The 19266-nt window shown below is 37.9% G+C and overlaps 1 protein-coding gene across 2 annotated transcripts; it reads left to right on the plus strand.

Annotated features, from left to right (window-relative positions):
* The first annotated feature begins 3674 nt into the window (after nucleotides 1-3674).
* On the plus strand, nucleotides 3675-18831 carry LOC133523296 (zinc finger protein GLIS2 homolog). Of its 2 annotated transcripts, none has more exons than XM_061858810.1 (4): nucleotides 3675-3698; nucleotides 16987-17195; nucleotides 17694-17841; nucleotides 18093-18831. In XM_061858810.1, exons 1-4 carry the CDS (start codon nucleotides 3690-3692, stop codon nucleotides 18792-18794), a joined length of 1068 nt encoding a protein of 355 aa, XP_061714794.1. In that variant the 5' UTR covers nucleotides 3675-3689; the 3' UTR covers nucleotides 18795-18831. The 2 variants fall into 2 exon arrangements, with proteins under 2 accessions (XP_061714794.1, XP_061714787.1); XM_061858803.1 differs by lacking the exon at nucleotides 3675-3698 and adding an exon at nucleotides 16500-16718.
* The last annotated feature ends 435 nt before the right edge of the window (nucleotides 18832-19266 follow it).

Consider the following 19266-nt stretch of genomic DNA (forward strand, 5'->3'; position numbering starts at 1 on the left):
CTGGTGTTTTATTTATTCCGTATACTTTTCATTGAACTGGGGGAACACATTCCTACTAGTACCTATATTTGATCCAGTAACTGTATACATTAGCGTTTGCGTCAAATCCGATAGTTCTGATTTTTTTGCAGACTCGTAAGTTTAATACGAGACTAGAATTGTCTCTGTAGATCTAATAGTTTCCGAGATAAAGCCTTTCAAAATTTATAATTTTTTCGAACTTGAATTAGTAGGGTGTGCAAGTGGAATATGCACTTTTGTTTCAGGCGATATCGCTTGGCACGATTGTTCCTTAGGTCAAACAAAGCTGATTTGCCCCCCTCCCCCCCCCACCCAAAAGAAGGGGAAAAGGGTCAGCTCACCAGGTCCAATCTATGCAATATTTCTTCATGCTCTCAACAACTAAATATAACTTACCCTAAGTTATATTTATATCCCAACAAAAACATAAATGTGAAATGAGGCCAAGTTCAATATTAAGAATGTGTCGTTGTTGACTCGCCGACAAAAGAATTGAGATCTATATGGGTGCCAAGTTATGTGCTGTGTAGAAAATCCTGAAATTATTAAAGGATTTCACTTGGCTAGTTTTTGACGACAAGTTTTTAGTAAAGTAACATAGACAAATATAATAGCCTATACGTAAAAACTAGCCAAGACAAATCCTTTATAATTACAGGATTTTTTCTACACAGCACAGAACTTGGCACCCATATAGATCTCAATTCTTTTGTCGGCGAGTCAACGACACATATTCTTAATATCGAACTTGGCTCTCATTTCACATTTATGTTATTGTTGGGATATTATTACTTTTTCTACAGAAATTACTATACTATTAATCATGAAAGTAGTTTTGCCCAAGCTGAAAAGGCGACCCCCGCGCGGTCAATTGTCAAAAATATTCAGTTTTCAGATTTTTTCCTTTGTATACGCCTAATACCAAATATTTCTAAAAATAATTTAATTTGTTTTAATACTTCTAATAGTATTGATTGGCAGCGCCATCTCTCTCGCTAGCGCGGTATCACCCGAGTTGATCCAGTTAGAAGGTATGAACCATACTGTGTTCTACCTTAGAGATGGCTGGGGGGCGCCTAAGCCTTCAGTAAGAGATGCATATACTTGGAAAAATTCGACCAATGCTGCCGTGACCCCGGTGGCCGAGTGGCTCAGGCACCTGCCGCGATAGCAGAGGACGCTGGTTCGATTCCAGCCTGGGGCACGGAGGCCTTGGTCACTTTTTCTTAGTATATGACATTTATTTCAGTTTATAACTATTATATAAATCTACAGAGACAATTCTATACTGGAATTTGTAGCAAATTTAGTCTCCTTTAAAAAATGCCCCGACAAGGTAATATTCCTTTAGGGTTATAATTACCCAAATCTGAAAAACCCGAAATTTTCGAGGTTTTTTGACATACGTGGCGTTCGGCACTCGAGGTCACAAACTTGGATTATTTATTGAGCCAACTTCATAAACAACTTTGCGAAAAATCAGAACTACCGGATTTGACGCAAATGAACCTCACTGCAAAAGTCGACAAAGTTACTGGATTAATTGTGCTATAAGGGCGGGCGGTATGGATACAATACATTGTTAACGAGACGAGAATCAATAGTAACCATTCCAAGTAGCACAAAGCTGCATTATATAATTCTTATAACTTAACAAATACCTACTATCATCTTTCTTTCCTAGTGAAACAATAGGTAGTAGGTACATCAATAATAGGCACTAATTGTATCCTATGAAACGATTGGCTGCGTACGCGCGCCTATTTTAATTCCATCGCGGCATTATGGCAGCTATTTTGGAATTTTTATTTTGGCGCAGTTCGCGTGTGGTCGGCAGCGCCGCTTTTGGCGGGAAACTCGACGTCACAATAGCTTTGATTGCCGGCGGTGGTAGGGCTCTTCAAAAAAATTGTGACGTCGAATAACGTGGTGACAGATGAAATGGTAAGTGATCACTGATTTTGTTATAAATATATTATTTGCTAACCCTAAATTACGAGTAAAGATGTTTTCCCCAGTGGATACGTTACTAGATTTTTGTACAGTCAGCGTCAAATACTTTGTAGCAGTCAAAGTGGCCAAATAGTTCGGTACACCATACTAAATATATGGTGTACCGAACTATTTGGCCACTTTGGTTGCTACAAAGTATTTGACGCTGACTGTACCAACCGACTTCCGTTCGAATCAATTTAAGAACCCTAATCCAAACTTGATAAAAGTTTTTCTACTAATAATATTAGGAAAACCTAATTTTATGATATATTTTGTTTATTTCCCATAAAAAATATCAATGTAAGTGCTTTTCTCGGACGTGTAAAAAAACTTGTAAATGGAAATTGCTCTTATTAGTCCTTTACAATTGCCTCCGTTACAATATTTTTGATAATAGAATAAAGAAATAAGAACTAAATCTTTATGAAGACTAAATACCGGTGAGGAACCATTTGGGAGACGTGGGGGCTACTTGAAAACGTAATAACGGGGCAAAGTTGTTATTAAACTAACAACTTTGCCCCGATATATAATATTGATACCCGAGCAAGTAAGACTTTGCTAGCCAGGGCGATTCTTCACCACACCAAAACTAGCATAGTAGCATTCATTTGGATTTAATATTTAAATATTTATTTAATAGCATTCATTTGGTATGTTGTCACGGACGTCGAAAATCAATAGATACCTATTAAGTTCTAGTTAAGTTGTGAAGGAAACGTTTTTTGAAAAGAAACAGTGCGGTGGGACCATGGTTAAATTAAAATTGCCCGTAGACCCCTGGCCGCGTAGCCAACGTGCCAATCGTGGACGCTCCGTGGCGTATCGTAGTCATCTATCTCTATCGCTCTTCCATATTAGTGCGACAGTGATGGTTGCGTTTCGTTCGCTACGGAGCGTTAATTTACTGTTTAAAACGGTGGGACAACGGGTAAAAGAATACCCGTGGACCCACTGTGGTACAAAGCAGTTGTGACCGCTGTTAATACCTGAAAAATATTTAATCAGTCATCAAATCATTCATATTTTAACTTTTTAAATCAAAAATCAAAGAAAGAAAATACTTATAATATAACATTTTGAAAGTATTTATAACACATTTATAGCTTGAGTTTAAAGAATTATTCTTGGTTTACATTATTTATTTATTTAAACTTTATTGCACAAAAGAAAACTTGTCGTAAAAAAGGCGGACTTAATGCCAAGAGGCATTCCCTACCAGTCAACCTTAAGGCAAAGATTACATGATATATACTAGTCCTACCGTTCAGAAACTACCTAGATGTAAGATTATTTGCAATGTGCCATGTGTTTTCACTAACACTCTTTAATCTAACAACTATTATGTACCATGGTTTCGCAATAAAGATTTATATTCTATTCTAAAGCCGAAAGATTGTGGGCGGTGCTACGTATAAGTATATAAGGTCAGGTGGGGTAACTTGGTTTACGGGAAAAGTGAACCTATATGTTAGAAATCAAAAACTAAACGTTGTAACGCGATGTTACCCAGTCGGTAAGATAGTACTTATAGGCTGGCAACATTGTTTCTAAAAAATATGGGGGTAGATCACATATGTAAGAAAGGGGGGTATGCCAAAAAAAATCTATGTTATGTTATGAGTTATATTTCTGCTTCTGCAAAATTAATAAATAAAAGTGTTTAGGAGCTGATGTTCAAGGTAAGTGCAAGGTTATACATAATGTTCCGTTTCCTTGGCGTTATTTTATTGAAATACCGTTCATTTGTAGTTTTATTGATAGTGGAAAAAATATAACCTAAGATATGTCAACTGGGGGAAGTGAGTCTAGTAATACCGGGTCAAGAGAAACACATGTCCCTTTTTCCCTGTATAAGATGTCACAAACATTTTCATTGCCTGTAAAAACCATAATACATTTTAAATTTGTTTAAAATCAATTATAATAAATAGGAACATTAATTTAAAGATTTACCAGTTATTGGTCGTCGGTGACAAATTATTTTCAAATTGTCTTTTGATACACATGGGCGCATATTGCCATCAAATGTTAAATTATGGCAATTGGAAAGATTTAATTGTAAAATTATTAGTGTACTTAAGTTAAATTATAGCAAAAAAAAAATAGTACATTACTATAGAGGCCGGGAAACGAAGGGTCCAGGCCAAGTAGATATAGACGGCTGAGCGTAGCGAGGTCCTATAGGGATACGCGGCTGGCAACCCCGTTTCTCGCCGAGATTTGTATAGTGCTTATCTAAAAACTGCAACGAAATAATAATAAAAATAGGATGATGATGATGACTGTTTCATGTCCTAATATGATAGGTTATTCAGTGCGTGGGATATTGAAGGGGAACAAATATTTAATTATTTTGGCGCTACGACGCACGCCATTACGCTTTTTTTCCTTTTTTTGTGTTTTAAATTTTTACTTTCTGGTTACCAACAGGGGAACGAAAATTTGATTATCTTTATAGGGCTGTATCTCTTAAACCATGCGTCGTAACGCAAAAATAATCAGGAAACCCTAAAATAATGATAAAAAAACCGGCCAAGAGCATGTCGGGCCACGCTCAGTGTAGGGTTCCGTACCGTAGTTACTCTTCCGTCACAATAAGCTAAACTGGAGCTTAAAGTATAGTAAATTGTTAACCAAGGGATGAAACGGTACCTTTCACCCGAGTTAAACAAATAGGCAAATTTGCATAATCAGTACCTAATTAAAGTAAGTCTTTTTACTATGAAGGGAATTTTTTTTGCGATAACTCAAAAACAGCTAAACTGATCATGTCCGCTATAGTTTTCATTTAATGTCTTTCTTAAGCTCTACTTTCACGATTTTTGTCATATTTTTTGGACCTATGGTTCAAAAGTTAGAGGGGGGGGGACACATTTTTTTTTCTTTCGGAGCGATTATCTCCGAATATATTCACTTTATCAAAAAATGTTTTTTGAAAACCCCTATTAGTTTTGAAAGACCTTTCCAACGATACCCCACACTCTAGGGTTGAAGCGAAAAAAAAATTTCACCCCCACTTTACGTGTAGGGGAGGTACCCTAAAAAAAATTAAATTTTTAGATTTTATTGTACGACTTTGTCGGCTTTATTTATTTATATATCAATGCTAAATTTCAGCTTTCTAGCACTAACGACCACGGAGCAAAGCCTCGGACAGACAGACAGACAGACAGACAGACAGACGGACATGGCGAAACTATAAGGGTTCCGTTTTATGCCATTTGGCTACGGAACCCTAAAAAGTACAAAAATATTTTTAAAAAAGGTAATGGCAGAATTTTGCTTATATGTTTTTTATGGTTGAATAACAAGACAAGACGTGTCACAATTTGACGTTTAAAAACAAAAGAAGGTTGCCTTACAGGCCTAGGTGTGTAAGGCTGTATGAAATCCTACATACATATCATCTTCACTCATCGCACCGGATATGTGGTATTTCCGGACCTAATTCGAAATAGGTCATGTCAACATTTCATTGCAAGTTTGTGAAAAAAACTATTAAGGATTTTTTACTCCCACTAAACCTGTGTGTGTGTGGTCTTTGAATTGTAAGCTGATAGATAGAAATATAATATACAACAGGTAGGTACTACAGAACATTCGCATGTCCGTGTACTAATATTATCACAAAAAAATGTAGTTTCATTATCAGAGTTATCAGTTCCGTATAAAACGATGACTATATGACGATATGTATATGATATACGATGTACATTAGGTATAAGTGTACATAATGCATTGTTACAGTATAATACACGATTTTGAGTAATTTCATATTAAAGTAAGTTTAACTAATTTAAATAATGTTGTGACTTGTGAGGATTTTCTTATATTTTTAGGATTCCGTACCAAAAAGGTACAAAAGGAACCCTTTCCGTCCGTCCGTCTCTCTGTCATATTTCTAAATATCCTAGAACTACGTAAGCTATCGATTTGAGATTTAGAATATTTATGAATATCGCTAACCCAGACACATTGAAAGTGTTCTTTTTTATTTTTTTTATTATCTATGGTAAATTCCTATTATGAAGAGGGGGCAAAATTTCAAAGACAAGTAGTAATTACTTAGGTCAAGTGAAATATCATTTGAAAGAGCTCAAATTGTACATTCCAAAACAATTTTTTATATTTTTTCATAGTGAAAAAAACAAAGATCGGTGAAGGAAAATGTGAAAAAAATACCATTCCGGCTCAATCATCATCATCGCGGGAAAACCCAGACCCGCAGAGGACATTAACATTGTTTTAGAATATAAGCCTATCAATTAGGCGTAATACTCATAGTGAATTGACTAAACACAAGTTTTAAATCATATTTGACATATTCACGCAATCATAATACTCGTACGAGTACAATTCTCTACCTAACTAGATATGTAATAGCCAATTGACTCTATAAATATAACTATTTAGATTTTTTTTAGATTGATTTTAAATAATGGTTTGACGTATAAATATCGTTTTTGGTGCATATGACTTAATGACATATTTTTTAGTTGTATGGACGACATTCAGAAGATTGCGGGTCATTTCTGGATGAGATTAGCTCAGGATCGGGACAAGTAGCGTACTAGAAGAGAGGCCTATGCTTAGCAGTGCAAGTGGGCGATAAATAGGTATAATGGGAAAATATGTGAATGGTTAGAAATGCTTTTGGGGAAGGCAAACATTCCGAATGGCAGAAATCGCAACTGAAAAACTGGAAAATGTTTATAGGTAAATGGGTGAATATTAAAAAAAAAAACAATTAAAAAATTTATAATAAATGTTTGGGGATGACTCCACCTTTTACCTTCCGCACCAGCTTCAAACGTTTTTCGAATCCATCACACTCAGCATGCACTGCCGCCGTCGGCATTTCGTCCCAAATTTTTACAGTAACTTTTTTTAATGCTCCGAATTCATAATTTCATACATATAAAAAAGTTAAGTACATTTTAATCCGAAGAAGTTGGGGGCCTTTCATTTATGTGCATGAAATCCGCTAATTTCGCCTGACACCACGCTTAAATTGAATTTTTTGTGACGCATGGAGCCCCGTCTTGTTGAAAATAATTAGGGTAACGGCACCAGTCATGGAATATATAAGAGCAAATTTGTAGCATTTGTGACATTTCCCTAATACAAGTAAAAATTCTACTCCTTAGCTTAGCGTATTAAAAGTTGAATGTCCTATCCGTCTTTTATGTTTCAGGCGTATTGTACAAAATATACTGCAATTCGTTTCCACATAATCAACAAATTAAAACTATGTTTTTTATCTCCAGTCATGGACCATAAAGCTCCAGTGATGGAAAGGAACCAGTGATGGGTCCCCTATAATAGGCATGAGTACATGACCCTAGCGATCTGAAATATTAGAATGAGAATAGGAACAACGATTATTAATTTAAAATAAATGTATCTAATTCTACAATTCAATATATTAGGGCTCATTTAGACTATGAGAGAAGTCGCATACGAGATGAATTACATTGCGGTATTTGATCAGTCGGCAGAATTCCGCAATTTAGCTAAAATCCCATGCGGGTTTGGGCGCCATCTAAACAAGACCCTAAAGTACCGTTCGTATTCAGACTGCACCAGCATTACTGCAGCAGTATTGCAGTGCGATATGACTGCCGACTGCATTGCTGCCTCAAAAATGCGGCCAGCAGTAATGTCGCGTTGCAATATTGCTGCAGTAATGCTGCTGACTATCATACCATACTGCCACAAACGTGAAATTTTAAAATGGTTGACATGTTTTTAACTACATTTTACTTATGTATTCTTAAAACATGAAATTACGGCATGGCAAGCATCATTGTATAAGATTGTCCCATCATAGGAGGTAGCTCCTACAATGGGATTGGACAAAATGTCAAAAAAAAATTACATCTCTGGAGTAACAACATAATGTGTTGTATCCCTAATCTCATGGTTAATGCAAATAACAAACTCATTATAATTTACACGAAGTAAATATATTATTATAATTTAAAATACGTACTCACCTCTCTTAGCGGAGTTCTTAAGAATTCTTACTGATATTTTTTTCAGTTCCACGACAACTTTTGGCTTGGCGCCAATTTCTTAAGAAAAAAGCAAATTTAATGAAACATCAAACTTAAGATGCTCTATAACTCTTGTTTATGGTAAAAGGTTGCCAGTACTTATAAAGTAGTTTTAGTTACTTATTTTACAAAATTTGTGGTTTTATGTCCCATTACCGGTTCCTGTTCCATTATCTACTATAGGTAATTTCCGAGCATCATTCTTATATTTGAGCCAACATTTTTATCAAAGACTTATGTTTGATAGCACTCATTGATAACTTTTTCAATAAATACCAAAGAAAATGAGCCTACAAACTGCTCTCCAAACCATTAGGTACTGACGGTGCACTTTGGAATAAGGTCATTCCTCTGATTACCTGGAATGTCTTGTATGTTTGCTGCCCACAAACGATCATTTTGAGCATTGTGAGGTTTCTGTAATACGAAGTTTTTCGTCCAGAAAACGAATTCATCGCCTGCGTGGCAAGAAAGTACAGTGCTTGATCGATCTCGTATTATTTACTTTGTCGGTCGGAAATGCCGTGATTGCCGTGTGCTATTCTTTTTTTTTTGTCCTTATGAAGTTTTAAAATATGTAGCCAATTTTGGGATAGAACGGGGCTTTTTCCGGCGGACACGCCCTTACACGATTTTCACTACCCTATCCGTTCTTGTCGTACCGCTAACGACCAGGGCTATAACCGCGAAAATCGAAGTTCGTCAATTGCGGGCATTTTTTTCTGTGACTCTAATTACGTCTTAGTGAGAGTAAAAGAGAAAGATCCACGCTATTTGCGAATTTCCGTTTTGGCGGTAGGCCCCTAGATCTCTTTCGGTCTCCTAATAAAATTTTGATTCATCTAATAGTATAAACTCTAGTAGTAGCTAGTATGAAGTAGGCTACGTTCATTCCAAAAAGTTTAAACGCCGCAAACATTGCACTGATTTATTAAAAAAAATGTTGATAAAATTGGTTCCCGGTAAGCACTCGTATTAAAAACGAACTTAGTTCTCTTGTGCCAGAAATAACTTTTGTTTTGTTCTTTATACTACTATAGCAAAACTTTCGTGTACACTGACAAGATATTTCGGAGACGCCACCTCATGTGACGGAGAAACGATGCTGCATTGCCGGTCGCGACATGCGGTTCCTGAACACATCATAGAGAGCTTATAATATGTCAAATGTGTGTATGTAACTGTACATAATTAGGCATTATGCATAAACTACTACCTATTAAACTGCATCCACGCATGTGAGACGAAAATCAGTGTGTAGAACAGGAGAGAAGTTAATATACGCATACGCACGTCTCATAATCGTGTAAAGTAGGCATTAAACGCTCGTCAGTCCAGATTAAGTCAGTTTAAGAGAAGGTAACATAAATAAACCAGTGCATGAAATGGCAAACGGATTGTTGGAATGGAATTTAGACTCTAGATAAGCTAGAATACGTCGTTAGACTTTGACATCGACCAATGCAAATACGTTCTTCGAAAAGAATCATAAACAATCATTACTCGTAATATAAGCTCGTTGTTATTACTTATTTTAAGTGATACTGGAAAAAAATATCCCTATTTTCTTGCCTGATTTTTACTACTATTTAATAACTATTTTACTCTTATATTGATTTGTCACAGTCATGATAAGGCACGATTAACCCGATGATTATAGTCGGCGCAACGTGAGAACCAATATGGGACGCCAAATATACAAGGTGTAATAAAAATACTTATTGCAGTCACGGACCACTTTAACAATTCAAACAATTTCACGGCCTCTGTCAAAAAATATTTTAGGAAATGAATAAAAACCCTTGTTTTAATCTATTTTAAAATTTACTATTATTATAAGTTTCAATTACACATAGGTCTCGTCAAGTTTACTACAAGATTTCCTAATAAGTATGTTTAGAGTAACTGACCTACTGCGGACCTTTAAAAAAACCCTGGTATAAGTGCATATTCAGTATCGTGTGAAAGAAAACGTAGAAAAATTTTTTTTCGATGCTAAAATTTTTTGGCCCTTTTATAGAGGGTTAGCCGACTTGGACGACCTAAATCTAACCTACCCCATTGACAAAAAAACTCGCTACAAAATATTTATTCTTCTACTTTTTCCGACTGCAGGTATAGATGAATTCCACAAAAAAAATCTCCAGTATTTTTAGTTCCATTCGCATCTTTACCAATGTAATTTTTCACCAATCTGTTTCATTTACATGCGTATGCTTTACCCGTAGAATATATTTCCACTGGTTTATTTTTGTCACACGTTTTAATATCTAATCTTTTTTTTTTCACTAGACTCATCTTTACCATGTTTTAGCATGAATACTAAGCGGGCGGGGCTAGAACAAAGCCTAATAGTTGTAATTGATCCCACCAAAATATTTCATGTAAAATATTGCAAAACGAGACCATTAGGCTATGTCGAAAAGTGATCAGATGTTATGTAAAGATAAGCTTCTAAATGTATGTATACCTACCCCCTAACACTAAAATCCCTAATCCTACACTTTAGTGAACTTATGTGTCCACTCTCGCTACTAAGGTAGGTATTTACGGTCCTTGACCGTAGTAACGAAATGACCAGCCTACATTATTCACCTGGATAATTTCAATTATTTATCCGTGGAAAGGAAAAGACAAGCAGTTAGTTTTATATTTATTATTAAAACACGATTAATCATGTATACTTAGGACGAAATAAAACAAACACTGTACTTTAGTTTACGTAAAAATAGGACAAACAAATTGGGAATAGGGTTATTTTTGTATAATGTATTGTATGAAACTATATGGGTACCCACAGTTGACTACGGAACCCTAAAAACAAAAATAGACTCTATAGTTTATCTCGTGCTCTATCTTTAATAACAATATTCAAGTAGGTACAGTCGAGTTCATAAATATGTATACATTTTTTCACCTTATTGCAATGGATTAAGTTTTTTTATTTATTAAAAAACTGATCGGCGATTGGCTCTAGTCACACCTGATGGAAAGTGAAGACAGGGCCTAAGATGGAGCTCACCGGTTCAGTAGTAGCCTATTCACTCTTGCTTTAAAGAGACCGAGGTCATATTTATCAGGGAATACAGATGGCGGGAGCGCATTCCATGCTTTATCCGTCCGTACCAAAAAAGAGGAGGCAATCCGTTTCGTGCGAACAAATGGAACATTTACTACGAACGGGTGCATTCGCTCCCCACGCCTGAATGTCCGATGATGGAAAGGGGAAGGTGGGATCAGGTCGTGCAGTTCCTGTGCGCACTCCCCGAAATGTATCCGATAGAACACCGATAGGCTAGCGACGAGCGAAGGTGAAGAAATGTATCCCTATTTATAACTGTTGCTATTATAGGTATTATCAACGCTTAATTTTCCATTTCGGGGCGTGGGGCTGAACAAGATTGTGAGTTTCATACGCAGCTACAGCATAAGATGCATCCAATTAGACAACAATATTTGCGTGATGAAATGAAGTACGAGTGTGCGATAACCGCAACCGGACCATACCGGCTGGGTTGAACCGTCCGTCCGCCCCGCGGCCTGTCCAATAGATATCGCACAGGCTAGTAAACACCGCCATCGACAACAGCTTAACTCGTGGCGAACAATTAAGAAAATCCTTTCACGTGCCTATAATTATTTGTATTTATTTGCTAGAAAGTGACATCGAAATATTAGTCCAGCTCAATTATGTCGTCTTACGGCGTGAATATTTTACTATAAATACTTAATGACTAACATGAATTTACTCTAAGTATATGTACATTTCATACAACAATACCTAGTAACAATGTCAATATTTATAAATCGATAATTATAACAAAAAAATGAAAACCAAAATTAGTATAATAATATTATTATATAACAAACACATGGACAAAGGGTCCAGCTTTGCTTGACTCGTGAGCAACATTTGCAACTGCAGGTTTTACACGCGCACCTTTTAATGTTATCGCGACACGTGTACTGAAGGCCTACCGCGAACCACGTTCGACGTGTTGCCTCCCTGTCATACTTACGTACGAATTTACAAGTGTGACAGTAACAGAGAGGCAACACGTCGAACGTGGTTCGCGGTGAGCCCATCAACGTGCTCACTAGCGCCACTGGAAAATAATTGTAATTATTTAAATTTAACAACAGATATTTAAAAAAGGGGGCCGCTACGTACTGTATTTTTTATTATCTATAAGTAACTTTTGAATCGGATCCCTTTGTTTGACATAATTATTGAAAGTCATAATGTAATGATAGTCATATTATCATTAGTCATAACTCTGAAACCGTTAACTTTTCAGGAATTTCCTTAGATTATCCTATAGATAGGTTAGGTTAGGTTAGGTTTGTTTTATGGCAATCCTGAAAAGTTACGCGTTTCTGAGAAAAACCAAATTATGACTAACGAAAATGCGGACAAACAATACATTATGACTTAAAACTTTATGGGAAACAATAGAGACCCCTTTTGAATACATCCTAATAGTTTTTATGTTGCTGGATTCGTCGATTTACGAACTCAAAACAAAAACGGCCGTTTTAACTTTGGGCGCCTAGATTGACGAATCCAGTAACGCATAAACTATTCTGATGTATTCAAAAGGTACTAAAATATAAAATACAGTACGTAGCGGCCCCCTTTTTTAATATCTATCGTTAAATTTAAATAATCACAATTATTTAGCAGTGGCGCCAGTGAGCACGTTAATGGGCTCTTAAGGACGGCTGCTTTACCATACATACGTAGTCCCCATTTTCCTCTCTGGATATTGAAATTATGGAAAATATATTTACATGATTGATAAACAAACACATTTCGTCTAAATATTTTCTATAATATTAATATCCAGAGAGGAAAATGAGTGCTACGTTTCTATGAAAAACTATTTCGCACGGGTCCTCCATTTTCGTCTTAATCCTATAAGCTATCCAATCCACCCCTTGCCACGACTACCTTAGCAGTTTCAAACTGTCATATTCGCTAAAGTCTGCGTAACTTACTTCCTATACATTTCGCTCGCACTAATATGCGAGTACGAGCGAGATGCATATAGAAAAGTTACGCACACGCTAGCGAATATGTCAGTGTCAAACTAGTGTCTTAAGGGCCCTCCACACTCGTGCGCGAATCGAGGCGCGAAGCCGCGATCGTGAGTGTGGAGGGCCTTCGTGTCGATTTCGCAGATTGTTCACGTCTTCGCGCCTTATTCCCCGTTTACTGTCGGTATTTGGCCCGCGTCAAAGGAGACGCGAAGCGCGAACTTGCAAGACTCCACACTCGCAATCGATTCGCGCCGCGATTCGCTCACGAGTCGGTTAATCTGTTAAACTGTCGTAACCTTCTATGGCGGCTACTTGGTTATATTCGGTGCGAATAGGTGCGAACTTGATCAACCAAAAATCAATTTGACAGTTCCCAGTTTGAAGTGAGTGCCTTGCCGCAAACTAAATCCGATCAGCTGACGCTTCGGCGCCATCTTGCCGCGAACCAAACTGCGAAATCGCCGTGAAGTTGTGCGAGTGTTGAGTCTACGTCAACGTCGCGGTATGTTCGCGATTCGCGCGCATAGTCTGGAGGGGGCTTAAGGTATCATTTAACACGTGTTTTTTTCTATGTAACAATTTGCTCTGCGACGAGGCCCTTGTAAACATGTGATCGGGTTGATGCGAGGCTCGGCCCCGGGCGACTGCCCTGCTCGCCACCCCCTAAGGCCGCCACCACAGATATTTAGTATCCGATTAAACCACTATCTATTGTTGTTTCTTGTTTTTATATACAATGTTTTATTTCCAAATATATATGTTCTATTTCTATTTTCTTTCTATAAGTGTAAAATTCTTGCTGGCAGCAGTTGCAGCTGACCTTTATGAAAAAGTACCTACTTATCCCAACCCTATGGATTTGCCATCTGTATATACAATTTTATGATTTCATTTTAAACGGATATGTTGCGGAATACGTTGTGGAACATTTTAAAACCGAAGCTCTGGATTCATAAATAGGTACCTAGTGTATACCTACTTGTTTAATTTCAGAACGTAGTCAAGACAAAAACAAATCCAAGAAATGCTTATCACATGTTGATAGTTATCCTATTTTTAGCTTCGACATTTTGATGATACCTACTTACACTTGTCCGAATCGTGATTGACCAGTAATAATTCACCATGAATTATTTCTCAGCACACAAGTGTATATTGTCGACTTGTGTAATGTTCTTAATATTATGTCGCAATTTAATACTTTCTTGAATTGTTCATACGTTTATTATGTTCACGTCGTCGCAGACGGCGCGATAAGCGAGCCGGCTGAAACCGGCGCGCACGCCGCCACCGGCCGCAGGGGGCCGTGCGCACACTCGCTCACACACAACGCACACACTCTCGCTTGACACTGTACCGATAACGCTGTCGGTTTTGCTAGTTCAAACACGAACTAGGTATCTGATGACGCAGTATTTTACACCATATTTGCACTAGGATCCGCTATTTACAGAGCAACATTGCTTTATCATTGTCGAATGGATTAAAGCTGATATTGTTAGGATCGCGGTTTCGGAAGACCGACTGCACGCGGGGACCAGCAGATCTGCACGTGATTAGATAACCGTCCCAGACGGTCCTTACGTGGCTACCTAAATTTTCCGATGGCCTTACGAAATAATCCCTTATCTAGAGTACCTACCCGTGTAGACAGATTTGACAGTGACGTCAGTGACCAATCGGTCTGCGATATATATAGCTGAAGTATTATTTTACAAAAAAAAAATCAGGCAAGGTATTGTAGACAGCTAGTTTAATGATAATATAGACAACAGATAATAATAGGCATACCTCCCTCGTGTGCCTGAAGCTAAAATTAGTAGGTAAAATAAGAATGTCCCTCATATTTCAGAATAAGTCAGTCGTCACTAATTCACCTTGGCCCAAATGTCTTAGCTAAAGCAAACCAATGACTCCAATGAGGATAAGCTTAACGCAGAAGGCGATTTTGGAGCCCTATGTAGAAGTTAACTAGGTATAGACGTTTTAATGGCACGCGTGACGGCATATCAGAAATAGGTACCTACTGTTTGTAAATCAAAATCTTATCCTGGCACACTTTCTAATTATCAATATTCTATGAGGGCCCGAGACTTTTTTTTTTTGGTTGAGTATACATATCTACCCAGCGTAGTTTTATTGGAAGGGACTTATAGCTTGGCTTAGCAAATATACCACCCATAAGAAGGAAGCAACTCGGGCGTTCATAAAACAATTATTTGCGTTTTTCGGGACATCTAAGCACAATATGCGACGAGTCTAGAAAAAACAGCTAACCAAGCTCCGGCTTACCCAGCATAAACGACAAAAAAGCCTAATTTCCCATACATATTTACGAAAAAGACTATGAATTACTGACAGGAATAGACAAGATAAAAGCTCAACTGTAAAACTAATGTTGGTATACTTTTTATCCGGGTCTTATTTTATTTCTGTGTTTTCATTTGGACTTAGCTCAATATTAAATCATAAAATTTTATAATCTAATTTATTTATTTTTCAATAATAAAATAGGTACTTAAATAATTGTGCAAGTTTGTTTTCAGCTACGCAGTTATATACCAATGACAATGCTTATTTTCAATTAATCTTTAGATCAAGAGATAATTATATAATGTTTGTGGCAAAGTCCAAAGGTATTTTGATTTAACAAGAATTTTGCCTATACCGACGGCGCCGATAGAGTTATAAGTCTGTACGAAATGAAACCGAAAAATATGACGGCAATTTAAAAAAAAATATAGCGAAATTATACTCCTGAAAATAAGTAAATATAGAAAATAATGTATGCCTCATATTCATGAACATAGAACATGTTGGAATGCTTAATATTTACACGAAGTCTGAATTTATGTTTTGAGAATAATGCCAAATGTTGTGATCGTTAATGTTAGGTCTGATATAATTTTTAATAAAAAATAAATTAATTAATGAATTACCTAATTTCATTAATGTCGTCATTAATTACCTAGCCCTAGCGCGAGTGCGAGTGGACTTTAAACTAAACCGATGCAACCATAAAGGGATTCATACTAAGAACCAGCTCGAGATCGTTTCACACTGAATGCGTATCAGTCACCTATTGAACTACGGCCTATCAGACTGGTAATAACTGGCCGGCGGCCGCAGCAGGCGGCTGCCGATAACACTCGGCCACACTACCACGGGGCGCTCGCTAACCGTCCTTTACAACTCTGCTGTACAAATATAGCCCCTATTACAAACCGCAAATGATAATCGAAACAACAGCAATAACAAAACAAGCTCATTAACCGCACGCCATACAGATCGGTATAGTTTTAACCAGTTTACCCAAGGGGAACGTTAAGCATATTCGCGGGGGATACGTCCGCTTATCAGCACGTTGTCACTCGGAGATGTTTTATAAGTAAGCACCGCGCGCGCTAGCCACCATTGTATCGGTGTATGCCGAACGGTGACCACGTTCTAATATTGGAGCGATAGTGATCCATAATGTTAGTTTTTCCGCAATGGAGACCAGAGGTGGCCGGGGAGGGGTGCAGGGTGCAACGGTGGATGCCCGCCGACCGTTTCGCGCCCTACATTGCTAGACCAGTGATGTTACCTGCAGTACAAACACAGGTATTTTTTGACACTTCCCAGATTATTCATTAATATATTAAAATATATATTTCTCTCTTAGATTTTGGCACCACATATTAGTAGGAATTTCTCTCATTATATTGTTGAATCCGGAGTATCCTCACATTTCCAATTCATTTCCCTTTACATACCCGTTTTTCACTAGTGTGATTCTATTGCAAGGACATATCTCGCACGACATCCCTGCCGAATTATGTCCTTTATGAATCTCAATCAAGAATGTAACGACGGTGTTTTGTTTATACAGATTGACGAGGAGTCGTCGTCGGGAGGGTCGTCGCCAGAGCGCGAGCCGCAGGAGGTTGCGTGCGGCTGGCGCGGCTGCGGCGCGCACTTCGGCAGCGTCGCGCGGCTGTCCGCGCACGTCGCGCGCGCACACGCGCTCGCGCACAGGGATGGCCTCTTTTATTGCGGCTGGCGCGACTGCACCAGGCCTCAGAGAGGATTCAATGCGCGGTTAGTATCTATTTGCAAAGTACAAAGCTCTTCGGTGCAGACGTTTTGCTCGGAAACTTAAACCGGCTACGGCGTAGCGCTACGACCGCAGCTTCACAGTAAATAAGTTTAAACTTATGTTGTTTTGACATTGGTTACACTGAAGGCACGGTGAGTTTGATAGCTCAAAATAAAGAATCCTTGACGATTAAAGGTTAAAACAAAAGACTTTATTTTTATTTTGTTGTCGTACAGCTGCCATGCGATTTTCAGTAACAAGCTCAAGCTCACTGATAAGAACACTACCGCGTCCGCTATACATCCCTTTTAATATATTATATAATATGCATAATATATATGATATAAATGCGAAAGTAAATTTGTCTGTGATACCTAGGATAGTTTTTATCAATCATCACATCATCATTCCACGGTGACAAAGTCGCGGGCAGAAGTTGTTATACAAATATCTCATATCTCAATGAAGGTATCACTGAATTTGCGTTTGTTTGTCTACAGGTACAAGATGCTCGTGCACATAAGGACACACACGAACGAGCGACCGCACACGTGCAACCAATGCAGCAAGAGTTTCTCCAGGGCAGAGAACCTTAAGATCCATCTAAGATCACACTCGGGTGAAAAGCCCTACGTCTGCCCTTATGAGGTAATTATATCATTTTACAAGGTTTTATTTACTTCACATGAATCTAAATAGTGCCTGTGCCTTTTATCTTCCCTCACCTCAAAGTGACAATTTCATAAAATAACCAGTTCATTCAGGCCTTACGCTTTTTTACAAGTTGCGAAAAGATAACAGCACAATATATATAAACAAACAATGTATGTTTGCAAATCAAATGTAATTTAACTACGGGCTAGAAATATTATAGCTAAAAGTGTATTTTTTGCCAACAGGGTTGCGGCAAGGCATACTCAAACTCAAGCGACCGCTTCAAACACACGCGAACCCATACAGTAGATAAGCCATACTGCTGCAAAGTTCCCGGCTGCAACAAGAGGTACACGGACCCGTCCAGCCTGAGGAAACACGTCAAAACCTACAAACACTTCACGTCCAAACACACGCCGGAACCGCACAGCCCCGAAGCCAGCTCGCCGGCAAAGGAAAACAGCTTCTCTTATAACAACATACAGTCCACATCACCAATGCGTATCCAGTATTCTCCACCAAGAAATACTTCACCTACTATACCACCTTACAATCCTATCCTACCCATGAGCGATACGATACCGACCGCGCCATACCCACCCATTTTGGAGCCAGTATACCCAAGACCACTGGAAACTATGTACCCGTTGAGATTGCCTATTAACGAAATGTCGTATGTAGAGTACACGCAGATGTATGAGCACGCCTACAGAAGCTATTACTGCAACGGCGTCAGCTATCCAGTACTAAGACCAGCAATCGGGGAGAAAATATACACGTACGAGGAACCCCGGATCGAAGCTTTCCCAAAAGTAATGGAGACTGCGGAAGTGAAGTCAGTGTCGGATATGCCGTTAAACTTGAAATGCACCAAACGGGAGAGTAACCCGCTTGACAAAAAAGCCCCGCGCCTAGACTTGCCGTTAGATTTAAGCAACAAAAGATAGTATTGGCAGTATTAAATAAATTATTTTTATAAAGTAATATGAAAGTATTATTTTTTCCTTGATCAGTAAAAAGTTAGTCGTTCCCGGCACTTGCGCGAGACAGATCAAACATTTACACTCCGTTGCTGATATTCATCGTATTCAGCACATCTTTATCACTACGCAAATATTTTACATGACGAGGTGAGTTTCCATGCTTTGTTTATAAAAACTTAACATGTTATATTTATATTAAAAAGAAGACTATCAGTTTTAATCTTCATATTTTTATTTAGCAACTTACATTCTTAATAATTGACTGCAATTCATGGTCAGCGGTTCTTGCTGTATGCAATAGTCATCGATGCAAATACAAACATGATTTTAGGATAATGTTGAACTTTATTGTGCTATTGCATATTATATATTTATTTATTTAGTTAATGGCCAATTGGCCACAGTGCCCATACATACAACCAAATTTTACCGCTTT

Source organism: Cydia pomonella, chromosome 1, assembly GCF_033807575.1.
Source record: "Cydia pomonella isolate Wapato2018A chromosome 1, ilCydPomo1, whole genome shotgun sequence".
Taxonomy (NCBI): domain Eukaryota; kingdom Metazoa; phylum Arthropoda; class Insecta; order Lepidoptera; family Tortricidae; genus Cydia; species Cydia pomonella.